The sequence below is a fragment of the Equus quagga genome, chromosome 14 (genome assembly GCF_021613505.1).
Source record: "Equus quagga isolate Etosha38 chromosome 14, UCLA_HA_Equagga_1.0, whole genome shotgun sequence".
Taxonomy (NCBI): domain Eukaryota; kingdom Metazoa; phylum Chordata; class Mammalia; order Perissodactyla; family Equidae; genus Equus; species Equus quagga.
The window spans coordinates 11371401-11398586 of record NC_060280.1 but is presented as its reverse complement, the minus strand read 5'-3'; the positions used below and the strand labels follow the sequence as shown (position 1 = coordinate 11398586).

The 27186-nt window shown below is 46.5% G+C and overlaps 1 protein-coding gene across 2 annotated transcripts; it reads right to left on the bottom strand.

Annotated features, from left to right (window-relative positions):
* CSRP3 (cysteine and glycine rich protein 3) lies at window positions 1–18214 on the bottom strand. 2 transcript variants are annotated; one of them, XM_046685216.1, is made up of 6 exons: window positions 18083–18214; window positions 9308–9447; window positions 4987–5155; window positions 3129–3261; window positions 1914–2007; window positions 1–320 (listed from the first exon to the last, which is right to left on the bottom strand). In XM_046685216.1, exons 2-6 carry the CDS (start codon window positions 9417–9419, stop codon window positions 244–246), a joined length of 585 nt encoding a protein of 194 aa, XP_046541172.1. In that variant the 5' UTR covers window positions 9420–9447; window positions 18083–18214; the 3' UTR covers window positions 1–243. The 2 variants fall into 2 exon arrangements, with proteins under 2 accessions (XP_046541172.1, XP_046541174.1); XM_046685218.1 differs by lacking the exon at window positions 18083–18214 and adding an exon at window positions 11898–11942.
* Between the last annotated feature and the right edge of the window lie 8972 nt (window positions 18215–27186).

The following is a 27186-nucleotide window of genomic DNA, read 5'->3' as shown; positions in this document are numbered from 1 at the left end:
TGTGGCTAAAACATTTATTGAGGGCCTCTCTTACCCCAGGGATTGTAAATAATCAAGCGTTTGTTACAGATTCGACATCTAATAATTTTCTTCCAAGTTCTCTTCTAACTTTGGGTTAAGAGTGGTCACTTCTGAAGAGAGATGCTGTCCGCCTACTGGGGAGAGGACGTCTGGGGGAGCGTCTCCGTCGGGCAGGGGTACGGCGAAGGCTTAGGCTGATGAGAGCTGAGAGGTGGTGCCCACTCACTCTTTCTTCTCCACCTGGTGTGTAAGGCCTCCAAACCCAATCCCTGTAGGGCCAAAGTTTTTGGCGTAGCAAACTGTGAATGAGAAGGGGATGGGGGAGAGGCAAGCTGGTTAGCACCGTTGTTTCAGTCCCTTCTGTCTGGGCACGGGCTTCCCCTGTGAGAGGCAGCCTTTGATAAACGCATTCATAAGTTAACTTTTAAGTAAATGGAACTAGGTTTGTTTTCGATCTGCTAGTAAAAAGCGTCGATGCTTCCTTGCACTGCACTGTGTTCAGAGGTGTTTTCTCATTTGAGTCGATGTGATCCGGCTCCCGACTGCCTGCCAGCCTCGTCCCCTCCTTCCTGGGCCTCCCCACCCCACTCCCGGAATGAACCAGGATGCCCGCGTCGGTGCCTTCACGCTCACTGCTGCCTGTTCCTGGAATGGCCCCTCCCAAACCCACAGTCTCCTTCAAGACGCCCAGGAGGCTTGTCTCCTGAGGAGCCGTCCCTCACACCCCAAGCTGATCCCTTGCCTCTCTGTACGCTGCTGCGTTGTGTATGGTCCTCTTCTAGAGCTTTCCTCACTTGGAAATGCTATTATTTATCTATGTGTTGATCTCCCTGCTGGCTGCAGCAACATTTTAGAGCTTTGTGGTCTATGAATGCTGAGGACCCTCTCCTGCCGGGAGAAGGCAACCCCTGTCAGATCGAGCGTCAGTTCCCATCCTGTCTCATAGGGCGGAAGCTTGGCAACCTTCAGTGTGGCTCAGCGATGTCCTCTCTCTTGCTCCTCTCCCACTATTCCCCTCCCCCCACTCCCACACACACACCTGGAGATGTTGAGACACCCCACTGAGAACAGACCAGGCCTAGGAGAGAACAGGCCCACTGCCATGGCCCTAATGCGTCCCTTCCTTGTGAGGCATCAGGAAGGAGCTAAGCTCTGCTATGTCTCCATGAGACAAAGGGATCATGGAGGCAGCTGCGGGCAGAGCTGTGAGGACCGGAAGGAACACCCAGCTGTCAGTTCTGTCCCTGTGACCACTAAGCGATGTGCGACACCAGAAACAGAAAGGTCAGGAAGGAAGGAGGGAGAGAGGAAGGAAGGAGGGAAGGAAAGAGGGAGAGAGGAAGGAAGGAGGGAGGGAAAAGGAAAAAAGGAGGGAGGGAAGGAGGGAGGAGGGTGAAAAGGAGGAGGGGGAGGAACAAAGGAAGGAAGGAGGGAAGGGGGAGGGAGGGAGGAAGATAGACAGTCTTGATAAACGCAAGAGAGGCCAAGCCAATCCCTCCTCCCCAGTCACCCTCTCTGCCACTCAGGTGGACAGAAGGTGTCTGGGTTTCGGAAGAGCATGTGATGCTGTTTGTCCAGGCCTGAGGCCTTTTCCATGGCCAGAGTCAGGACGCTGCTTCCCCCTCGTCCTCTCTGCCCCCCGGCACCCAGCTGCCCTGAACCACTGGGCATCCGCAAGCATCGGGTGCCCACAGATGGACAGGCCCCGAGTGGGGTCAGGCAGGGGGTTTCTTTCCCTTGTAGGGTTTTGTGCTCCATCCTGAGAGCCCAAAACCCGCTCGGGCTCAGCAGTCAGGCCTCCTGGTAGACAAGGCTCTCGGCATGGACACGACGTCCCCTCCCAGGGACCCCCCGCGGGAAGACCTCTCAGGAGAGTCTCCAGAACCACTCACCTTTGCAATAAAGTTCCCCATCTTTGTCAGTGACGTTGGTGGACTCTAGACTCTTCCCACAGATGGCGCAGCGAAAGCAGGTCTTGTGCCAAGGCTGAGGGGCAGGGGAGGGCAGGAGAGTTACATGTTTAACTGAGTGGGCAGCATTTTCTATTTCCACGTGAAGTCGCCCGACCAGCAGCACCTAAGGGAGTGCCAGTGTCCTAACCCGTCACGTATCTCATCGGGCCTGGATTAGGCTTAGAGAAAATGAGACCCTATGGACTTGACCGTCAATTCTCAGAACCCCTAAAAACAAATTGATCAAGGTGACTTCCATATGTATTCCTTCAAAACAGACTAAATAGAAAAGGACTTCCCCTTTCTAGAAGATGGAGGAACAAACTGGAGAGAGGAGGACTTGCACTGGAGTCAGTGGGTAAGGTTTACGTTGAATATAAAGTGAAAGAAGACAAAAGTGAAGAAAGGGGCCATCATGCAGGTAACTCCACCTCCTTCCTACCCTGTGCATTTCCGGCGGAAGACAGCTGCACGGCCTGGACCATCTGCCAGGCACAGCCCAGGGCTTCTCATGACCAGACTTTGAATGGCCGGGGTTGGGGTGGACGCCGCCCTCATATTTGAAGTCAGACACTCTGAGTGGCCTCCTCCCCCATTTAGGATAAACAGGATCGTCTTCCTTCGTCAGGCCCACGTCCCGTGGGGACTGCCCTGGCTTCAGGCCTGAAACTGGAGCTTGCAGAGCGAGTGTGCGTCTCTCTCAGACATTTGATGACTCTCTGGTTGCCAGCACATTCGGGAGCAAGGATGCTTCCCACTGCTGGGAGATGTGTGCTCTGTCCCTCAGGGGTGGTGCTAGCAGCAGACTGAGTTATGCAGGGATGACAGGTCCCAGGCTGACACCTTTCTGGAAGGATCATGGACACTGAGGGCAGGGGGCCTGTGTACCTTTGTGTCTCAGAGCCGCTTAGCTGGTGCCTTCCATCCAGTGGACTAATGCCTGCGGCATCGAATTGCACCAGTTCCTCTTTCCAAGGGAGCTGCAGGTGGAGTCACAGCCTAGGAATGTGGGTGAGGGACCTAAAGTGGTTCCTGGGAGCTAAGGAGGATGAAGGGTCTGGCCCCACCCATCCACAGTTCCTCCTTCCTTCTCCTTTTCTTCCTAACTGATCGGGGAGACAAGCAAATCCCGTTGGCTCGTGTAGAAGTCCTTACCTTGCCACCGCCCATCACCTTCTCAGCAGCATAGACTGACTTTCCGCATCGAGGGCACTTCTCCGACTCTCCAAACTTCGCAGTGAACTTGGAAGGGTTGCTGGTGGTGGCTGAGCGTGCCGGTTTGGGGGACCTGGTGGAGAAAGAGAAATGAATGAAACCTAGAGACCTCTGTTGGCAAACAGTACTAGCTGTGTGCCCTTAGTGAGTTACTGAACTTCTCTGTGCTTCAGACTCCTCATCTGGAAAGTGGGGACAATCATGGCGCCTTCCTCAAAGAACTGTTGAGAGGGTTCAGTGAGGTGAGGCGACTGAAGCCCTTAGAACAGTGCCTGCCTGGCGTGTGGCAAGGACAGATAAACGTTAGCGGTAATTGCTGTAAGTCTGTCCTTTCTGTTGTAAGGCACCGAGCAGGTGTTCCAGGTACGTTAGCCTGTACTACTGTCATTGTTGTTGCCAGCTTGTTATTGCTGCTGTGACTGTTTAGGTTTCTACCATCTTGAAGCCCACTGGTCTACTTTCCGAAGTGAGTGGTGAAAATATTATAGAGCAAGATGGGGTCTTGACAGTTGATACTAAGTAAACCATTGTCCAATGAGCTGATGTATTCCTTGTCAAAATTCATGTTGTTATCCTGCATCCAAAGGTCACCTGTCCCCATGTGAGCAATGACCAAGATAGAGGCACAGTAATAACCAGTGTTCCCATATCTTTTGGTGTTTCCTTGTACACTTATCGCTCTAGTCTCACCATAACCCCTAAAGTAGGCAGAGCTAGCTGGAGGAGAGCAAGGATCAAGGGGTAGCTGCCCAGGGTCGGGCAGCTCATAACTGGTGGAGCTGGGATGGAACCCGGGTCTCCAGGCTTCTTCCTCTGGGTGCAGCATCACCAGACAGCCCTCGCGGAGAGGCGTGAGCTTTGAGTAAGGAGAAGCAGAGAACGCAGTTGGCAGCATCTTTCTTCTTGAAGCAGAGTATCTCGTTGGGATTGAGTAATGAGAAAAAGTAAAACAAGCCATCACACACCCTGCGATTTTCCAGGCTCTGCCATGGCTACTCGCTCTGGAAGGGACCAGATGGCTCTTCGGATGGTCTAATGCTCTCTGGGGAGGCCATCGGTGGGACCCTGCCTCAGTTGGGCTGTGCCTCCCTGCCCAGTCCCACCGCAGAGCTGGGCCCAGGTACCAGCTGGCCAGACAGCAGCTGTAGGCGAGTGGCTGGCGGCCTATACTCAGTTCAGGGCTGGAGGTCAGTATGATCGTCAAGACTGGTAGACCAGACTGGTAGACAGAGATGGCACAGCATGGTACCTCAGCTTTTCTGGGATGTTGTTGGGGCGACCCTCAGCACTGTACTAGCAACAAGCAGCCCGGGAGACCCAGAGAGCAGTCACAACTGATTGCTTACCCCTGAGGTCCAGCACATCCCCGCAGACACACTCCCCCTGCCATGCAGACATTAGTCATCTTACAACCCAAGGGAAGAAATCTTTTAGTGACAAGCGCACAGAGAATGGCCATTCTTCCCTGCCATATTTAGGTGATTTACACAGAAGCGCTCAAAGGGGAAGAAAAGAGACCCATGTAGTTTTGCAAAGGTCAAACAATGGAACATCTGTACTTTCTGGGTCTTCTCTTGACATGCAAACCAAGAGCCATGTTGTAAAAGTAATTGCCCTTTAGAAAGGCAGATAATTTAAAGAGAGTCTTCAGAGAGATGACACATTGTTAAAACTTGGTCAGACTGGGTATTCCTATTGTTGGCAAGTCAACAATAGCGTTCATTCTCCCACTTCCAGAACACGTTGCTATGGAAACAGAATGAACTGTCCTGACAACGGGCTGGCAGAAGTAACTCACTGTTGGAACTGGAGGCCCAGGTGTTCGCCTGTGTCCGTGCTGAGGCAGCCGGCGCCTTGTCCATAGCCGATCCCCTTGGGGCCGTACCTGCGCCCATAGCAGATCTTACAGTAGATCTCCGACTCGTGGGCTGCCACCGTGGTGCTGTCGAGAGCCTTTCTGCAGGCCACTGCCGAGGAAAGGAGGGTCAGAAGGGTGGGGTTGAGGTTCCTCCCCCAATCCCTGTACCCCTAATGCCATGCAGGGGCCAGGAGACCCAGCACGAGGGCCCCTCCGGCCAAGAACACAGCTTTGATTCCTGAGCAGAGCAGTTCTGATTTCACAGATGAGGATGTTGGGGCACAGAGAAGGGAAGTAATGTGCTCGGTGGTACCCAGCTAGAAAGAGGTAGACGGCCAGCATTGGAACGAGCGTGTGGTCTCAGACCAGCTAGGAATATCATCCCTGAATGGGAACATCCTGAATTCCTGAGCATCTCACCCCAAATGGCATGGGGGAAGTGTACGTGAGTGAGAGGAACTTACTTTCTTAATCGTATTAGAATCAAGATTGAGCAGTTTCTCTCCTTGGTATGGCATTTGAAGAGCACTGTGATTTCAAGGAGGCCATTACCACTCAGGCTAATTTTGATCCAGTTCTGGAAGCAGGGGACAGGCTGAGGGGGGCAGACCTGCCTCATCGATCCTTATCTTGTACCTGCTCGAGCCCCCTGGTGACTGTGTATTACCTCATGTAAACTGTCTCGCATGATGGAAAGTCCCGCATGAAGGCAAGCCCCTATTGTTCCAGAGAAGATTCATAGAAAGATTTTTTTTTGCCAATTAAAAAAAAATAAACTTTTAAAGATGTAAATGAAAGTGTCAAATACCTACTTATACTATTTAATTTAATAATATGTCAATAATATATTGATTTGGAGATGTTACTTTTTTCTAATCTCACGCAAATTCAGGAAACAATTGTTTTCAAATTCCTTCTCTTCCTCCTCGGCATCAGCCTCTCCTTCATCACTGAGGGTCTTTCTGAGGCAGCCGACCCAGCTCTCCGGAGCAGCTCATCTCTGCTCTGTCTGCCTCGCTAGAGAGGAAGCCGTTTGTACCTGAGCAGGAAGATGAGCAGGAGGCTGTCACCTGGAGACCATATCTCAACAAGAAGCTCCTATCAGCATAACCTTAGGGCAGCTTCAAAAAATACATAGGATTTCCACCACTTAATAACTTGTTGTACTACTTTGTAACAATGATCCTTAAAGGTTGTTTATGGTGATACTCAGCGCTTATAATAGTGAGGTCACATCCCCTGGGACAATAAAATAATAATACATATGCATTCCATTTATTTGCCTCCTTTTTTTTTGACCGGTTCAATCAAGTGACCTCCATAAGCAATCCAGCCCTGAATGAGGTGTTTCAGGCTAATACGCCTTCTTCAAACGGTATCTTGTTAAAAACTGATTGAGTACGGGAGTGGGAGAAGAAGATAAGGTTGTAGATGAGGTCGCCCTGGCCGGGGGTTGGGGATTGGCGGTTGTGTAGCTGGGGAGATGGGCTCACAGGAGTTTATTAAACTCTGTATTGTGTCAACGTTGTGTGTGTTAAACATTCTCTCTTAAAAAAATGTTAAATAAAGTAATTGAGAGAAGGTTCTGTAGCAGGAGAGACTTTATAAGGCTTTGAATGCAGGGCAAACCCTTTTTATGAAGAAATATTTTGGGGGGAAAATGCTTATATTTGAGCATATAAGGTATATATCCATTTCTGCCCTTCTCGTTGCTGTCAGCTGCCAATCTCCAGAACAACTTCTCGAATCTTCATTGGTATTCTAGATTCTGAGTTCCTTGAGGGCAAAACTGTTTTATCTTAATATCCCCAGAACAGAGCACAGGGCCTGGCCAAGAGTTAGTTCTCTGACAACACCTGTTGAATGAATGAATGAGTGAACAAATGCACACATGCGTGCATGAATGAAGATCAGTGACTTGGCCACGATTGTACAACAGTAAGTTGCAGAGCCAGGACTGGCCTCAGATCCTTGACTCCTACTCCAGTGCTCATTCCCATCGCTCCAGGACGGCCTATGTCCTGTCTTGTCCTGGCCAATTCTACAGCCGCTCCCTGGCTTCTGACCAGCTTTCACACTCGGGCACAGGAGGCTGTGCTGTCTGATACCACAGCCGCTTGCCCTCCACATGATGTGCTCCGAGTGCGAAACGCGCACCAGACTTCAAACACTTAGTACAAGCAAAAGAGGATGTAAAACATCCCATTAATAATTCGTATATTGATTACACTTTGAAATTATAATTTTTGGATATATTGGGTTAAATAAAATCTTTGAAAATTAACAACCTATTTCCTTGTACCTTTTTAAAACTACGGTTACTAGAAAATTGATTACATTCATGGCTTGTGTTACATTTCTTTTGGATAGTGTTGATAGCGAGGATGAAGATTTGTCTAGAAGTCGGGAGAACACTGGGCAGGAGACAAGCTAAGGTAGTGCCTCTCTGAACCCTGTTCCAGCACAGGGTGGCCTGTGGACAGGCAAGTCTTGTGATGATAACCCAAAAAAGTAAGCTCTTCTCCAGGATCCTTCTGTCCACCACTATAGGAACTCACCCTGTTCAGATTCCCCTCCTACTTGTGAGTTCTAAGGAAAATGTCAAAGGGTGAACCACCAAATGCTTGAATCCCTTCCAGCAAGGCTCCACCGAACAGGGCATCTTCCCACTACCTGGGAAAGACAAGACCCCGCTCGCCATTGAAAGCTGCCCTTCCATTTCCCGTTCCCGCACAGATCTCAGAGTTGATCAAAGGAGAATAGAGGCCCAGAAGGCTGATTCCAGATCAAGAACCCCAGTTTTCTTCTTGTAACAACCAGTGTGGTAGGTATAACCATCTCCATTTTATAGATGGGGAAATTGAGGCTTGATGGCAAAATGACTTGCCCAAGGTCATGCAGTTGGTACATGGCAGAGCCCAGACTCAAACCCCAGTCAATTTTACTCCAATTCCACTGTTCTTTCCAATATTTGTCACCCTCATTCTTTTTGAAAGAACACTGGATGTTTTTGGACAAAAGCCAGAAGGTTATGGAAAGAACTGTCTTGGGCAGTCACTTCTGGATAATTGTAATAACAATGAATCTGAGGGATATGTACAATGACTTGAAAATAGCTATCCGTCATTAAAACCCAAAGTAAGTCAGCCAACCCAACCACTCAGAGCAGTATTTCCCCGTTTGAAGCGAAGTACGTTTGCTGTGGGAGGTAAGAGATCACGGAAACTCCTGTAGCAGGTAAAACATTACTATTTCTGGCAGCTTGAGGGTGGAGTGTCTTCCTGCCCTGACAGGTGGAGCCCAACCCTTGAGGTTCTGTTTGAAACAGTTTGGGGCCATGTGACGCCTTGCAGCCACTGGGCTGCGGCATGGGCGTGGGCTGAGGGACTACGTGGGGTGGGGTCTTCCAAATGCCCAGTAAAGCAAGCCCTGAAGCCAGACCCCCTGGAGGGAAGCAAAGAAGGTAGGTGGCAGAAAAGGACTGTTCCCCCAAAACAGAACTCGCTGCTAGGAAACTCCAGAAGGCAGTTGTGCCCAGGAGACTGGCCTGGGAGCCTGAAGGTACGGGTTCTCCTCCCAGCTCTGCTGCAGATGCTTGCGACCTGGGCGTAGAGGTGGGGAATGGCTGTGCAAAGTCCCGTGACTCAGACAAAGCCTGACTCCCAGGCGGACCACGGGGTCTTGAAGTTCCCCCAGTGTTAACATTTGTGAATCTGTGTCTGGTGGGTGATGGTAAAGATTCTCTTTCTTAAGTCACTGGTGCCCAGGCCCCTAAACCCTTCCCTTTCCAACTATTACAAAATTGGCACGTGTTGCCCCCTGCCTGACACAAGTTCTTTCTTGGGAAAGACCAGTTGCAGCTGGTTCACTGTCAGCTGGCCAATGGGAACAACACAAAGAGCCAGATCCATCCTGGCTGCAGATAAGTGATGGCTTCCTTTCTCTGCCAAGTCACACTTTGTAAATGTCGCCACTGGGTCAAGGTTTTCACCACTGAGAGCCGTGGCAGGCCAGATGGTTCTGACTTCAACCTGCAGGGACATGGCCTATAAGCTGGGCAAGTGGTTGGAGACAGAGTGTTCAGGGGGCGCCATCTCTCCCTTAGGTGGGGACCCAAAGCAATATTTCTAACACGTAGCTGAGGCTACTGGTCCCTGGATCATACTTTGAGAACCACTGATGCCCAGTCTCTGTGGCTAAATGTGAACTTGGAAACGCCCTCTGGAGGCCGAGGGGCCCTCATGCTGTTCACCCAACTCACTGCAGTGGAAACACGTCTTGTGGAAGCTCCTTCCATTGCACTGGATTTCTTCCGCGTGGTAGACGGTCTTCTCACACGCTCCGCATTTCGCTCCTCCGCCCCAGTTTGGCATCTTGAAGACTCTCTGACCGAGGTCAAATCTAATAGGATATAAAGCAAATACCTTAAATTTAGGGGGCCTCAGGAGTAACCAATCCCCAAGAACAGTGGTCTGAAGACCACGATCCAGCCCCGGTGTTTTTGGTGGGTCATTCATTCTTTCAGCAAATAATTACCGTGTGCCTGTCACTGAATCACCTCAGACACTTGGATGGTTCGGAGGAAGTCACTTTGCTACTTTGAGACTCAATTTCCTTTTCTGCTAAATTTCAACAGCATCTGCTCCTGTGTACCTCTCAGGGTTCTTGAAAGGAATGGATGAGCTAATTTTGTGTATATAAAATTATACACAAATATTAAGTATTACTATTTTTTCCATCTAAGGTTTTAAAAATTATTCCACCAGAAGTGGGACTAGCCTCTGAAAATGGTACTATCTTCTTATCTAGCTCAGTGCTTCTTGCATCACCTCGGGTCTAACTACATATACAGATTCTGCTTTGGTAGATGTGGGGAGAAGACGGGCTCCAGGCCGTGCTGATGCTGCTCGCCATGGACCACCCTTCAGGTAGCAAAGCCTTAGCTAACCGTGCTGCGAAAAATACATGATATGTGAAATCTCCTATTCAGCTTTATTCCTCCTTTCCGCTAGGCCCAGGCAGTGAGCCATATTGGCACCACACTAGATCGGTGGTCTAGAAACCTGCCTTCTGCATTCAGGGCTCCCCACAACCTGCTGTGTGCATCGAGGGGAGCTGCATGGCTTCTCTTCACATCTGTTCCCCACCTGTCCTGTGAAGAGAGTCACTCTTTTCCTTGCTGCTTTACAGTGTTGTTCAGAGAACCAAAGGACACGGTGTGCAGGAAGGTACGTGACAGAGCTCACAGTGTCAGGTGTGACCACAGGAGCCAGGTGACAATGCGAGGTGTCCTCCTACGTCTTCCAGCACATTCTGCTGCAAGGAGCTGCTGATCCTGGGCCATCATTGTCTCCTTGTTAGAGAATTATGTTCAAGAGATACTAGACAGGGAGGGGCATCAGAAAAAATAATTTTCTCTTTCTTTCTGTGTCTGTGTACGTAAGCATGACTCCAGTTTTCGGCTTGCCCAGAGCAGAACTGACATAAGCCATCAATAATCAGTGAAATTTCTGAAATCCTGCCAGCCCCAGGCGGGGGTCTGAATTTTCACTGGGATACTTCGGTTTCTAAGAAGCCTGGTATGTCATCTTGTCATTGACGCCAAGCACTATCGGGCCATTCCAAGTGGCTGCTCCTGACCTTCTCTTTCCCTTCTGGGAAGACAGTCACCTTCTTATAATAGTTAGCGATTAACACTAAGCCCTCCTGGGTCAACTGGTCCGGATTGTGTCTCCCCGCCTCAAAACAAAGACAGCTTTTGCTAAGAAACAGAAGGTAAATAGCAAACAGACGGCAGAATCTGATACTAGGACCAAAGGGAACGTCTCTATCTAAACGTCCCTGCAGAGAACTTTCCCACCACCAGAAACAGTGTGAGTTTAACCAGGAACATCCTATCATTCCTCTCATAGAAGCAGGCTCTTCTCTTTGTGCAGTAAAATTTTAGAAAATAAACTTTTAACTTTTTTTGAAAAAAGAAACATTTAGTGCTTCTATTTCTGTAGTTCAGGTTGTTTAATATAGAGGAAAGAGTAAGGGATTTTGGATTAAGAAGCTTGCGATCAAGCCTGCATTCATTTATTCATTCATTCATTCACTCACCATGCATTTACCACCTACCTATCTTGTGTCAAGCCCTACACTAGGCATTTGGTGAGGGATAAAAGGAAGGAACACCTATAAAAATGGGTACTTGGTATCCCTGCGGTTTGAGAAGCCCACATTCTAATGAGTAAGATAGGCAGGAAGCAGAACCCTCTGCCCCAGAGGAGAGCCGTGTGAGACGTGCCATGCGTGCCGTGCGTGCAAACTCCAAGGAGGAAATGGCCGCCCGAGCTTAGATTGCGGACGAAAGCAGTGAGCTGTGGGAGCTTCACAGCAGACGTCACATCAACATGGGGTTTTGAAGGGTTAGTAAGAGTTCACCAGCTAGAGAAAAGGGGGAAGGGCATTTCAGGAAGAGAAAAGAGCACACAGAAAGGCATGGAGGCCTTACTATCCCCAAAAGAGCCCAAATTGTTCATATTTTACTCCACTTCCATTTTTAGTACTTTTAGAGTTGGAACAGATTTTTAAGATTGACCAACCCCCTCATTTACAAATAAGATGAGGCATAAAAAGTAAATATTCGGTGTATTTCCCTAGCCAACTTCTTTTTCTAAGCTCCATCCTGCTCTGATTAAAGATGATACATTCTCTAGAAAAGAGTAGAATCATATCATTTTACTCATGTTCATTTTGATCCTGAGCTTCAACACAATATAATATCGAGGAGAAATGTTCTTCGAATCCGGGAATGTGACAGTGACACTTGCGAAATTAATGATGTAGAAATTTTCAATGAAAACAACCTTAGGTCAAATTTCTCATTTCAAATTTTCAGCGGAGACTTCGTTGGCATGTCCTGCAAATTAAAGAGAGAGAGATATGCCTCTTGGGGGGTGTGTGTGTGTGTGTGTGTTTTCAGTAATTACCTACATATGATACCTTTCAAAGTGAGGATATGATTACAGATAATACCTTCTTCACACGGTAATGGATCCCAGCACAGGTTGTTTTTAAGTGATCATAAATATCTGACATACATTTATCAGGACTTGAAACCCAAAATAGAAATCCGTAGGCATTCTATCAAACAGGTGCTCAGTCCCGTTTCTAAAGATGGAAATGTAGCTATGGAGGCTAAGCACAGAAGACATCTCTGATTTCTTCTTCCATTGCTCAAAGACCCGAAAGGCAGAGAGCGTTGTAAGGCATCCTGAATTGGAAGACACAGGTTCTAATCTTGACCTCGTGACCTTGAACTTGGGTGGAAAATGGTGATAATATTATCTCCTGCACGTTCCTCACAGGACTATTGTGAGGATCACGGAAATATGATGGGATTTAAAGCAGCATTGAGAAGATATTCAAAGACAAGGCATTGTTCCCTACTTTATTTCAGGTTATCCCAATAGCACCAATCTGCTCATTAAGCTTTCAATCGCTGTGATTTGAAAGCGCAGTGAGGTCCTGGCTTGCGTGCATAACCTTTTCAGCCTCCTGCATTGCTTCGGAATTCCTCTGTCTCAACACTCCCCTGGCCAGGCCCAGACTGTGAGCTTATGCTGGCAAGATACCAAGGGATGGGCCAGTTGTTTATCAGTGTTGCCTGGCACAGGCAAGGGTCACCGAAGGTAGGACACCAAATATAGGCTTGCCCGTCACTCGGTCCCAGTTGTCACCTGGGTCACAATCTCCATCTGGCCACCTGGCACTACTCCCTGGGCCGGTCCTGGAGGTGGCTGTGTTGTTGCAGATGAAGTTGTGGGTCAGAACAGAAATGGGGGACAGTGTGGGATCTATGAGGATGAGACAAAATGCAGGGCCCTGCCACGTCAGCTAGGGAGAGGGTGGACTCCAGACTTTTGGATCCAGTGATCCCAGATCCCAGTGAGAGACTACCCATGTGGATTTCTTAACAAATAATGCTGTGGAAGGATCATGCTGTGAATGTGCTATAGTTGGGGCTGGGAAGAGCACTGGCTCAGATCCGGGACCCAGAGTTCTAGTTCCATCTTACCTCTTCAAAGCTGTGAGATCTGGGGAAAGCACTCAAGCTCTCTGAACTTCAGTATCCTCTCTCTAAAATGGGCATAACAGCCCCATTTCTTTCACTATTGCTGGGAAACTGCGGCAGTTCAAGCATGTTGAGTCACCTTGTAAACCGTAGCGTGTTACGCAATGTAAGAGCTAATTAGTTCTGCAATAACTCTAAGTTGACAATCTCAATCTGGAGTTTCAAAGCATAACCGTATGTGTATCTTGGGCACATTCTTCTTAATCTAACACCCTTTCTGACTTTCTTTCTTATTAAACTACCATCTGTGGAGCTGAAGGTGCTATCTTAGGGGAAGAGTGCATGGGGTAGGTGAAAAGGGCACTCAGTGACCCAGTTGCTTCCTTGTGGGGTCGGTTAAAGAACCTCGGTGGGAACCTTAAGCCATGAGTTTGAGCAGAGAGTTCAAGCGACAATGCCCTTTTTAGCTTAGTGTTGGTTCATTTGGTCATCCTAGCAGATGCCTGATTCCACATAATGAGTTAAATTGTCTACACTGGCTGAGGCAAAGGTTTTGGATCATAGGAACACATATCTGGAATCTAAGTGATCATCATAATCATTACTAACATCATAATGTTATTATGGAAGCTCAAGCGTCTGGAGCCCAGCTCCTGGGCCAGCACTGTGGCGTGTCATTTAATCTTCACCACGACCCTTCAGATAGGTTACAAAATTTACTGGAGAGATGGCGAAATGGAGTCTTAGGGAATTTACAGTGCCCAAGGTTAGGTGGCTAGCATATGCCACAGGCTCGATTGAAACTTACGTCTCTCTGACTCTGAAGCCGAGTTCTTATATTAACGTTAGCTATTGATCCTGCCCTGCGCTTCAGTTGCTTTATGTACACTATCTGTAATGCGCACAACAGCCCTGAAGAGTAGATTTTGTTACCCCCATTTTGCAGATGAGAAATCTGAGGCTCAGAGAACTTAAGTGACTTGTCTGAGGTCACATGGCTGGTAAAAGGCAGAGCTGCAATTCAAACCCCAGATAAGCTGGCTCTATAGCCCACGTCCCTGCTTACGGCACACTGGAGAGGGGACAAGGGTCAGCAGCTCCACTCAGCAAATGTCCCAGTTGGTGGGAATAGAGATCATTGATCTCCTGTCTCTCCACGGGACAGAGAGGGTACTCGTGGGTGAGAGAAACAGGGAGACCGAACTCAGTTCAGCAAAATAAAGGGCTCCTCAGGCAGGGCAAGGGCTCCCCGAGGGCTGGAGGGTTCTCTCTCACTGTTGGTTTCAGCTCTGCCAAGGAGGGATGTCCAAGTGGCTGCAATGGAGTGAAGCCCCTTCAAGGGTCCTTCAAGCCCTGAGACGGATTCCCGGATCTGAACGCTGACTGGAGCCTCGCCTTGCAGAAACGCTGCTGAGTGGCACCCCTTCTCAAACATGTCTCTGCTCTATTCTCTTAATCCAGGTTAAAGAGAGGATGGAGCAGAGTGAGGGGCACAGGCTTTGGAGAGAACCAGGCCAGGGTTCAGAAAACACAATCTGTGGGACTCTTGGTGAATTGCTCAAAATCTTGGAGCCCAGTGTCCTCGCGCGTGCAAAGACAGGGTGAGAAGGCTTGTCTCAGAAAGTTGTTTTCAGGTTAAATGAGATAATAATAGCTATTATTAGACAATTATTACTAGATGATACACAGCAGATGTGTAACGATTTTAGTTGCTTTTATCACAACTTTTATTGCTAACTTTTTTTTTTTAGGAAGATTAGCCCTGAGCTAACTACTGCCAATCCTCCTCTTTTTGCCGAGGAAGACTGAGCTAACATCCATGCCCATCTTCCTCTAGCCCATATTCCTCTATTTTTTTATACATGGGACGCCTGCCACAGCATGGCGTGCCAAGTGGTGCCATGTCCGCACCCAGGATCCGAACCAGCGAACCCAGGGCCGCTGAGAAGCAGAACGTGCGAACTTAACCGCTGCGCCACCGGGCTGGCCCCTGCTATTGTTATTTTATCTCTGGTTTTTAAATCCATTTTCTTAAAACAAGCAAATCTCTCCGTTTCTTCTCTGCAGCCCTTCTGATTCAGATTGTGAACCAGCTCTGTTCCTCAGCCTTTCAGAGCATGCTGCACCCAGAACAAACACAGCCAGGCCAGGGGGAGTTGGCCCCTTCTGGGGATCAGGGTGCCCCGTGGCTGGGACGGCAGGCCAGGCAAGGTCCTAAGCCTGTGTCCTGGGACAGCCACTTCCTGGCTTTGGCAGCGCTGATGCCTAACACCAGCTGACCTCCCTGGTGATCTGGGCTTTGAAGGGAACCAGCGAGCCCAAGCAGTCTCTGTGGCCCAGGGAGACCACGCCCTTCAGCCCCCGTGTAGGACACTCAAGGTCAGTGGCTTCCTCCTACGCTTCTGGACAGTGAGACGAAGTCCCCACACAAAGTTCTTTCCACGACGCCTGGGAAGCATCCGGTGCTTATTCCCAGCACAGAAACAAACCCACGTGTTAGCTCTCATCCCTTTCAAATAGAGACACGGTAGACACACCTGCCTGTTAAGCTAAGGCTCTCACACGTGGGTCATGTTACATCTTTTCTGAAATTATCTCCAAGTGTGGCTGCCTTTTACTCCTAGAAACTCACTTTGTTCTCTTTTGCCCTTTATAATTTCTTTTTAAAGACCGTGTTGCCCCCCAGTTTACATCCGGGCTCTCCACTTTCTAGCCACGTTGACTCTGAGTAATTGCTTTGTTGCCTTGAACTTTCATTTCTTCCTCTGAGAATGACTTCTCGCAGGACCTTTCGTGACGGTTAAATAAGCTAATATTATTCTGTGACTGCACAGATCACAGACCGTGATCAACCCTTTCCCACCATGAGGTCCACTCGGAGGCTCAGAAAAGGCTTCCATCCTCCACGGCCCAGGAGACAGTCCCGTCTCCCTTCCTGCTTTTCTTCACTGCGATGAAGAACTGTAGTTTTTCACATTTGAAGGCATCACATGTCTCTTTGGTTGTGACGCCCAACCCTGGATACAGTATTTCGAGAAACCTGAGCAGCACGCTTATAACTGGACGTCCGCCTGCCTCGGGAGTTGGAGTTTATGTATTATATTCCTAGTCTGTGTCCTTCCTCCTGTGAAACAAATTCATCACCTTCTAACTCCTGGCCAGCTTGTGGCCCACTCTGACCTCTGGATTTCCATCACCGCACTCGAGCCGAGCAGGGAAGTCTCCTGTGGCTCATAATGTTGGGCTCTGTGCCGTTGCTCAAATGCCTTGTGCATTTGTGTTTTCCTACTATGGTTCTTTCCTATACTTTAGCTCATTCATGTGATTCTAACACATCCCTTTGGCTGAGTGGCTTTACCTTAATTTTACTATTCAGAAAATGGAAACTCAGAGAAGTTGTGTGATGTTCAGAGCTGCAATTTGAACTGCTTCTATGACCGAAGCTCTTTGTTTTTTTCTATTTCCTCCTTCAGGTTGCCAGGATTTCTGAATTTGTATTCTACCAAGATTCTTTCTCCACTTCTTCCAAGAGGGTCGTGGCAATTTGCCTGTTAAATGATCCTGCTCACTCTTGCCTTCTCCCTCCCTCCCTCCCTCCCCTCCTCCTCTTGTGGGCTGCAGAGCACCTGTCTGCCAGGCCAGAGAGGGCACCAGGCCCTAGGGGTCAGCTGCACTCCCTGCCGACAGCCAGCCGAGGCTTATGTTAATGATGGAGTTGTTTAGAAAGGAACCAAAGCCAAGCCAGAAGCATCCGTCGCTTTTTCTGGGTCATATAGCAATTTTACATACATTGGGGTGAATTGGAAGTACCCAGTATTGAGATTCAGTCCCCAAAGTAAACTGAGGGCACAGGCTCTCCCACACTCCCTCCCTTCTTGCTGTTCATGCCCACCCTTCCGCGTCAGTTCTGCCTCTGCCTCGCCTGGCCCCACCAGAAGACGGCCCATACAAGCTCATTAAATTGCGTTGAACTGTGCTGCAGAGAGACAGGCTTCCTCAGACCTGTCACTGCCTGCTTCCTGGGGGAATTCCAGCCCCAGCTCAGAGACGCGAACAGAGACTAGCGGCGGCGCTGGCGTTCATCTCCAGGCAGCATCTCTGCTCAGACCACTGCTTAAAACCACTTCTCGTTCTCAGTCACACCCCTGCCTGTCATTCACCGGGATGTTAAAAAAAAAAATCCTTGCCTGAAATTGAGAGGACACACTGGGAATTACCCCTCACCCCGGGCCCCAAATCATCTTCCCATTCAATAGAGCCTTAAATGGGTTGTCAAGGTAGCAATGTCTTTTCTGGATCCTATGTTGATTAATTTTAAATTTCTAAAAGCAAGCCTGTTGCTGAACATCCTTGGGATGTAAAATCTATTTTAAACCAACAAATTTCGTTGAGTATTTGCTATGTGCAAGACAGGATGTGGTGAATTATAGAAATCTCAAGTCATTCACCCATACCTTTTGAATAGCACAATTCTTTCAATTTTGAGCATTGGAAAGCTGGCTTCTGCTGCATTCTGTCTATTACAACCACTTTAGAACCCTGCGGTACTTTACAGTTTAGAAAAATGTGCCTACATCCATACTGCTCTTTGCAGAGGAGATCAAGACCCCGAGGGCATGAACTTTGTGAAAGTCATACATCCGTTCATCATGCGATTCTAACACTAGAATGCTGGTCTTCTAACTAAGACGATAGGAAACGTTATTCCACCATGAAAATAGTTTTAGACCAAAAATAATCCCTTATTCATTTCTCTGTCTGTGAGGTTCCCTTGAGCCCCCAAACCTTTTAGCGATTTTCTGAACAACTGCTAGGTCCACATCAGAATGGAGCATAACTTGAGCCTCTTCACAGAACCAGACTGGATGCTGGTGTTTGGGACGTGAAACACACCCTCACTCTCTGGGACCTTTCCTGGTCCCAACCAGCCAGCAAGCCAGCCCACCCCCAGCCGAGTGCCTACTTCACTCCACTTACCTGCTTGTGTGGTCTCTGTCGGCTCAACTGAGTAAGGGGGGCTCTCGTGCTCTTTAAATATATGGAGGCTGTCACCAGCCTTGGCCTGGAGGGAAGGGCGGGAGGGAGGCGAGGGGAGAGGGTGAATGAGACATGAGTAACACAACTGCTATCAGAGGCTGAAAATAGCCCGTGACCACAGCCCTCAGTTTTGTTCCCCCCACACCAGCTGTGAGGCCCTTGGAGAACAATATTGTTTGGGTTCTGTTTTAATTGCCAATCGCCTATGGCACCAGGGGATCAATGGGTGGAATGTAAATTTCCAATCAAGTGGTTGTAATGGAAACACGAGCAAAGACGGATTTTTATCTAAAATCATTTTTCCAGGCTCCTACTCCCCTGACCTTCCTGGAAATCAATGCAAGGTACCTGCAAATGAATCATGAGCCATATCTGGGAGCCCTCTGGAACTCCGAGACACAGGTCACTATGCTTGTGAAGAGAACTCAGAGCTAAAAATAAGAACGATGGATGTCTGAAATGATACTTACATAATCTCTTCAAAGAAGCTCAGGGGTAGAAAAGCTCAGCTGATCCTCAAGCTCCTGTCACTTCATGGCCCACCATCCTGTGAAGAAAAGTTTTCTCTCAATAGTCTTTGAGTTACTTTCTTCACCATCTTTTCCTACTTAAGAATTTAACATGGCAGTGCGTCATATTTATGAGAGGTTTTGATAAGTCTCAGTGGACCCACATTTTCTTAGGAGGTCTGATTTCTCTTCGCCTGGTGTGCACATATTTTGGCTTTGATCAAGCATCAGGACTCATCCGAATCATAGAATTTGATCGCTGATGAGAAGCTCAGAGATTTAATAGACTAATTCTTCATGTTAGAGCTGAGGGCACTGAGACATCTAACTTGCTCAAGGCCAGAAACGAGTCATTGGCAGGTTCCAGATTGAAATGCAGGTCATTTGTCTCTCAGGTGATGGCACTTTTCACGTGTTGAGCTGAATGTTGAGGTGTATAAGATCCAGCCCTTCAAATCAGCCATGTTAACCCTTGAGTTACATGCCCACAAAGCAACTGGTTGAGTGATGCAATACTTCATTGGAAAGAAGGTTGTGGTAATTTCACCAATATGAACACACCGCAACCTCATATGAGATATTCTTGGTCTCTGTTTTCATGCCAAAGGGTGTTCATCGTAGAAATGGGGAAATGGTGAGTCCTCTGGAATGTTAAAGATAGAAGAGACTTTAGAAGTCTTCCAGGAGAACAACTTTTAAAATTTTGTGGGTTTTTTTAGAATGATAATACTTTTTTCTACAGATAATCTCAAATGGAGCATGAATATGTAAAGCAGATAAACGAGGGAGTCACTGCTTGAGATAAATAGGTGGTTTACAGTCCCACTCTCATAGCCTTTCTCTGAATCCCCAAAGAGCTTCTAAAATACTTCTTTGGGACAAAATTTAAAAGCCACAAATGCAGCCCAGCCCTTTCATTTTGTAGGTTCAGATATTAAGGTCCAAAGAAGGGATTTGACTTGCTCACGGGAAATGCAATGTTTGTAGTAGAATTATTTTGAGTCAGAAAATCTGGGTTTGACTCTAACGTTTCTGACCCTTAAAAACATGTTTTCTAATTACACAGGCAAGGCAGGAATGCATTTTCATTGTGAAAGACTAAACAATAAGGATGCATTTAGGGTAAAACGTGAAAGTTCCCTCCACAATCCCACTCTGCTTCCCAGGGTTAATAATGGACAGTATTTTGTGTTTTACCTAAATTTGGTAATCTTTTAAAAGGGGATTTTAGCCCATTCACATTTATGGTGATTTTGGATACATATGGACTTGTGCCTTTCATCTTGTTTTATGTTTTATTTTTATAATGTTTCTTTTTTCTTTTCTGGCCTTTTATTGGATTTAACAGTTTTATTTGTGCCATATTTTTCTCTTAAGACACAATAGATATGCATTTTTGTTGGCGTCTAGATTTAATTGGTAGCCATATTCTGTTTCTTCCATGAGATGAGAAACTTATAAGAACCTCAGCATACTTTCACCGTCACCACCTCGCTCTCTTCCTTCACCTTGACCTTGCAGTTACACACCTGCCCACCGTCTCTGATGTGGAGATCATCTGGGGTTTCAGTTCCAGGTTGTAATTAGTTTTGTTCATTATGCATCAGTAGTTATTTAAACCTAATTATAAATTTTACTCCTTTCTTCATTTGACTACTGTTTCTTGTATATTTTTTGTATCTTACGTTTTAAATTCTGTGTGTGTATGTGTGTGCGATAGAATGTGTTCTTGATGAATTCATTGAGAGAGTCTATTATAAATGAACTAAATTCTCACATAATTGAATAGTTCTTTGTATTATTTTGCTAGACCAGCAGTAACAAATACCACACATTGGGTGGTTTAAACAACAGAAATTTATTTTCTCACAATTCTGGAGGCTAGAAGTCCAAGATCACGATGTCAGCAGGGTTGGTTTCTTCTGAGGCCTCTCTCCTTGTCTCGTGGATGGCCATCTTCTCCACGTGTTTCCATATGGTCTTCCCCTCTGTGTGCCTGTGTCCTAATGTCCTCTTCTTGTAGGGACACCAGTCACGTTGGATTAGGGCCCATTCAGATGACCTCATTTTACTTTCAAAGGCCCTATATTCAAATACAGTCGCATTCTGAGGTCCTGGGGGTTAGGACTTCAAAAAATAAACAGGGAGAGACACAATTCGCCCCGTATCAGTCTTAATGTTGCCTTACACTTGAATGTTAGTTCAGCAATCTCTAAAGTTGTGCTGTCCATACAGCAGCCAATAGTCATATGTAGGTATTTAAATTGAAACGATTTAAAATTAAATAAAATTAAAAATTCAGTTCCTCGGTCACAGGAGCTATATTCCAAGTGTTTAATACGCACGTGTGGCTAGTGCCTGTGTATTGAACAGCACAGATACAGCATGTGTCCGTCAGAGCAGAAGTTCTATTGGTCAACGCTGTTCTAGAGCTTCTCCACCTGAAAAATGAAGCAAATCTCTTTTGGATTCTGTGAAGAATACATAATACGAAGCATGTGTTGGGCACACAGCAGGCTGCTCAATCAATCCTAGCTGAAGAGTGGCTCAACAGTAAGTGAACAGTGATATTAGGACTGGAACCCCCTGTTCCTGCTCCTTTCTTCCACCAGAATGACCATAAGTGAGTAAGACATTGCGAAAACATAGGACACAAAGAAGACGAGGCAAGGGAGTGAGGTGGGACAATGAAGGCAATCTGAAATACATATCTTAAAACTACCTTTATACCCCAAAACTGAGTAAATATTATTCTATTTAATCCTCTCAATAACTTTTTTGTAAAGAAGGCATTATTATACTCATTGTCTGAATGAGCACTGAAATAAATGCTGCTCATGAAAGCTAAGCAGTCCCCCCGAGGCCACACAGTTGAGTCAGCGGTGTGTCAATGGCAATGTTAGGACTACACTGTACTGCGTCCTCTTCTTGGTTCCCCTGGAATGACTAAAAACTAGAAAGTCATTGGGAAACACAGATCCCCAAGGGGACAGGGAAATTCAAACCCAGATCGAACTCTAAAACCCTTCTACGACAGTGGTTCCCAAATTTGTTTGATCATGGTCCCCTCAGTAAAAGCAATGCGTACACACACGTGTATGTATATAAACTATAAACATATTCTTGTAATATTACATGCATTATGAAACGTAGTCAAAACTAGGCACTAAAAAAGATAAAAATAAATATAATAAAAGTTCTAATTCTTTTTCTCATTCCCCAGTATTGTTTCACATGTTGCCTAGGGTGCTGCCCACCTTCCACTTTGAAAACCATCGCTCTAAACCACACCATGCGAAGAGGGAATGCGCTGCAGAAGAACTTACAGCCCTGGGAATCTCAGCTTCCATCTGCGCATCCTAGCCACTCTGAAAAGAACATAATTGGACCATAATGTATTCAATGTCAGCCACGTTCTTGGAGTAACGAGGCCTTTTCACTATTTCTATGCACCGCTGGTCTGACATTTGTCATTGGCTCTTATTTCAAAGAGAGAATTAATTTAAAACTACCATTCCGAGCTTGCTCCTGGCCATGTGTTCCATCCATGAAAGGCAGAGAAATGGGCAAAGCAACACTTAAATGCATCAAGATGGTTCTTTTTTCCCAGGAGATAAAAAGCGAATACTGTCATCGTCACTGAAATGAAGTGAGATTTGGTGAAACAAATAGTTGATTTACTTGCATCATCCAGATTTTTTATTGGTCTCCTTGTTTTTATGGCCATTCTTCACTGGCTGATTATAGTGATGAAGTGTTCCTTACATAATGGTCTTCCGGTTAAAAGCACTGCCATGTGTGTGAGCCTCGCTGGGGTGTGATCTCTATCCTCTCTGTCTCTCTCTCAAGCAGTGGGAGGGTATAGGTGTTTAGTCCCCTTTTTCCAAATGAAGAACCTGGCTGAGGAGGTTAGATCACACAGCTAGTAAGTGGTGAAGTCAGGACTTGAACCAGGCTCTCTGCTCCAGAGTCAACGCTCTGAGGGAAATTTTAACTGATCTGGTCAGCATTATGTAGTCGGGAGAGAGGACACTGGAGGTCTGAGAGCCACTGCAGGTCTGAGCACCTCCACAGCCAAAGCACCAACTCAATCTCATCTTGTACGGAGAGGCTGGCAGGGCTTTACATCAATGGTCCCTCGGGTTGCACCAAGGCTGTTCCTACATCTGCTATTCAGCCGATACAAAGCCTGTAGGAGAAGCCCGAAGCAGCACAAGAACCTGACGTGGGAATCACAGGGCCGGCAAATTGACAAACGGGAATCAACTCACAGAGGGTCAGAAGTGGACCAGTGACTTGTATTCTCAGGAGATATTTCCATGGGTTGAATAGAGTCCACGACTGCTCACCTGTGTCGACAACAGACACTTAAAGAATTCTCTGGAATCCATCCCTTCTTCTTAGCCCTGCTCCTCTTATTGCCCTGGCTCAGATGTCCTGCCTAGCCGTTTTCAGAAGCCTCCCTCTCAGTTTTCCCCACCTCTCCTCCACATCTCACACTGCGACCAGAGTTGTCTTTCTAAATACAGATCACCAGAGTTGTCTTTCCAAATACAGATCGGAGGACGGCGCCCTTCAGCTCAAAGACCGCTGTTAGCGCCCCCCTTCAGCTCGAAGACCGCTGTTAGTGCCCCGTTACTAGGAGATTATGTTAAAGGTTTTTGACGTGGCATTCAAGTTTCTTCATCTTGCCCCAAATTAACTTTCCAACTTTTTCTCCCACCACCCACTTTCCATTATCCTATCTGTCAGCCTCTCCAGTCTAATCGCTGGTCTCCAAAAATAGCCAGCCATCTCATGCCTCCCTGCTTTGCTCATGCTCCATCCTCTGCCTGGAATGTTCCCCGCCTCCTTAACCTGCCCTCTCTGGCGGAATCTTCCTCATCCTTCCCTCAGCCGGTCAAACGCTGCCTCTTCAGCACCGGCCTCCACACTCACCCCATTCCAGGTGGGATGCGCCACTCTCTGCAGCCGGCCCCCAAAACACTCCCTTCACACTTCTCAGCACAGGGTACTTCAGCTGGGTGTTCACACGTCGTTTGGGCTCCTTCGATGATGAACTCCTTAGGGGAATAGAGAGCATCTTATTCATCTTTGTGTCCTCAGTGGTGGCACCTAGTAGGCATTTGAAAATTTTGGGTTACATTTATTCATACAACTGAGTGGGTTTGAGAGGTCTTGGAAGAGCTCAGTTCCTACCAGATCTGAGATAAGCAGTAAGAGAGAAAGAACAAAATTACTTATTTAAGCGTATAGCCACTCCATGTGAAATGTTGACATAAGGATTGGGCACATTTTTAGAACAGTTGGAAGACTTTTATTGGCTTTTCCAAAAAGTTCACACTGTGCCTAAAGTGGAAATAGCACCAGGTTGGAATGGACAGATATGGGTTTCTGGTCTTAGCTTTCCTATTAACCTAGCTGTGTGCCCTTTTGTTTTATTTTTTAAGGTGTGCTTTTTGGTAAGGAAGATTGGCCCTGAGCTAACATCTGCTGCTGATCTCTCTTTGTTTTCTCTCTCCAAAGCCCCAGTGCATAGTTGTATACCCTAGTTCTAAGTGATTCTAGTTCTTCTGTGTGGGATGCCACCACAGCATGGCCTGACGAGTGGTGTGTACGTCCACATCCAGGATCTGAACCTACAAACGCCAGGCCACTGAAGCAGAGGGTGTCAACTTAACCTTTACCCAGCTGGCCAGCCCCAAGCTGTGTGCCCTTTGACAAATCAGTTCCCCTCTCTGATTTTTTTGTTTACAAATATTCATGCTGGACAAAATGACTTTTAAGGTGTCTTCTAATTCTATGATTTGATGATTCTTATTTTCTAGTTAGGAAGACTAAGTATTTTCCTTTGAGTGTGATGGCCCTTTGGTCACAGTAGAAGATACTCTACATTGTCATAAGAACGCCTTTGTCCTACTGTGGTCCCATTACATAAAATTTGGGTGTGAGAAAGACTACAAGATATTTTATGAAGTAAAAGTTCCTGATATAGGGAAAAAACGAAAGAAAAACTAACAAAAAACTCCTTACTGCCTGGACATCAGAGCTCCACCCCCTTAAAGTTGAAAGGCCACATGTGAGGCTAAGGAAGAGACCTTAGGAAGATGAGTTGATCCGCTGGGTTCATAAAGACGGAAGAGAGAATAAGCGGTCAGTTCACACCTGAAGACAGTTTGGAGAGGACGGAGAAGATGCTCAGCTGTTGAGTTTCAACCTCAGGCCTGTAGAGAATTCTACATTCCCTGCATTCTACAGAATAACACAGGTACAAAGAGAGTGAAACTCCTCCAGGTGGTGAGTGCAGCTGTGTTGCTGGCTCCTACTAGATACCGCAACAATTTCCTTTTGCATAAGAAGAAAACTGAAAACCCCACAATGTGCTGAAATGCTATTCTACCTGTTTTTTTTTTTTTTAACAATAGACTTTATTTTTTAGAGCCGTGTTAGGTTCACAGCAAAATTAAGCAGAAGGTACAGAGTTCCCGTATACCCCTTCTAAGCCTCTCCCCCCATACCCCTTGACAGCCCCCCCAGTATTAACATCCTGCAGGTACATTTGTTACAATCAATGAACCTACACTGACACATCATTATCACCCAAAGTCCATGGGATTCACTCTGGTGTTTTACCTTCTATAGGTTTTGACATGTCTGTAATGACGTGTATCCACCAACATAGTATCACACGGAATAGTTTCACTGCCCTAAAAAATCCTCTGTGCTTGCCATGTTCATCCCCCCTCTCCTGAATCTCTGGAAACCACTGATCTTTTTAGGGTCTCCATAGTCTTGCCTTTTCCAGAATGTCATAGAGTTGGAATCATACAGTGTGCAGCCTTTTTAGACTGGCTTCTTTCACTTAGTAATATGCATTGAAGGTTCCTCCATGTCTTCTCATGGCTTAATAGCTCATTTCTTTTTAGTGCTGGAATGGAATAATAATATTCCATTGTCTGGATGGACTACAGTTTATTTATCCACTCACCTACTGAAGCACGTCTTGGTTGTGTCCAAGTGTTGGCAATCAGGAATAAAGCTGCTGTAAACATCTGGGTGCAGGTTTTTGTGTGGACGTAACTCTTCAACTCCTTTGGGTAGATATCAAGGAGTGTGATTACTGGATTGTATGGATTAGTTTTGTAAGAAACTGCCAAACTGTCTTCTGAAGTGGCCGTGCCATTTTGTTTTCCCACCAGCAGCGAAGGAGAGTGGGGTCACTGTTCTGGATTTGGCCATTCTAATAGGTATGTAACGGTATCTCCTTTAAATTTGCACTTCCTAATTACATATGATGTTGAGCATCTTTTCATATGTTTATTTGCCATCTGTATATCTTCTTTGGTGAGGTGTCTGTTCAGGTCTTCTGCTCATCTTTTAATCAGGTTGCTCACTTCTTTATTGTTGAGTTTTAAGAGTTCTTTGTATATTTTATATAACAGTCCTTTATCAGATATGTCTTTTGCAAATATTTTCTCCCAGTCTATGGCTCGTCTTCTCACTGTCTTTTCAGTATCTTTTGCAGAGCTGTTCTCACTTTTAATAGACCTATTCAAGCAAAATTCTACTTTTAAATTGCTTTAGCAGAAATCCTACTTATCCAGAAACTTCTTCCTAGCCTATAGAAATAAATGTTATTTTATCTGTATTTCTTCCACTTACGAATTAATAGAAATGAAAGTTAGAAAAATCATCTGTGGTCAATTTGCGTGTGTGAGGAAGATTGGCTCTGAGCTAACATCTCTGCCAATCTTTCTCTATTTTGTATGTGGGACACCTCCACAGCATGGCTTGATGAGCAGTGTGTAGGTCTGCACCCGGGATCCGAGCCTACGAACCCTGGGCCACTGAAGTGGAGTGAGTGAACTTAACCACCATACCACTGGGCTGGCCCCTGTGGTCAATTTAAGTTGTTACTTGCAATGTGTGTTTCAAATATCCATTGAGGGGATGTCTTGGGGTTGGCAGACTTCAACCCAATTTCTTAAACCTGCTTTTACTACATCTGAAGTCGTAGGCCAAGGGGTTTCAACTAACATTCCATAAACCCACAGGAGATAAAATTTATTTCTCCTTGAGTACATATAGTGTTATAGCAATGTCTGTCCACCGGAATGTGAACTAAGTAGATAGTGAGATGCTTCGTGAGTGAGGAACAGTTTCCTGAGAAGATTAGCTGAAACCTAAGAATGGTTTCCTGTTTCCTGGAAGATGAGAGGAATTTCCCTCATGAGCATTCGAGAAAAAGTGGTCAGGGCAACAAGGAGCTCTAGTCACAGGATGACATAGTGCTGGAGGAAGTCCAAGTATACGGTGTGACAACTGCGGATCTTTTTATAGATGTGGATCCTTTTATAGATGCTGAGAGATGGTGCTGGTGATTGTGTTATAGTTATTGTTGACTTTGGTGATATTTCAAGTCTATGAATTCCTTCTAGTGAGTCGTCCCCAAATGCTAGAATTTGAAAGTGCTCCAAGAACTCTTAGAGACTATAGAACCAGTACAATTAGACCACAAAACTCGATGATCATGAG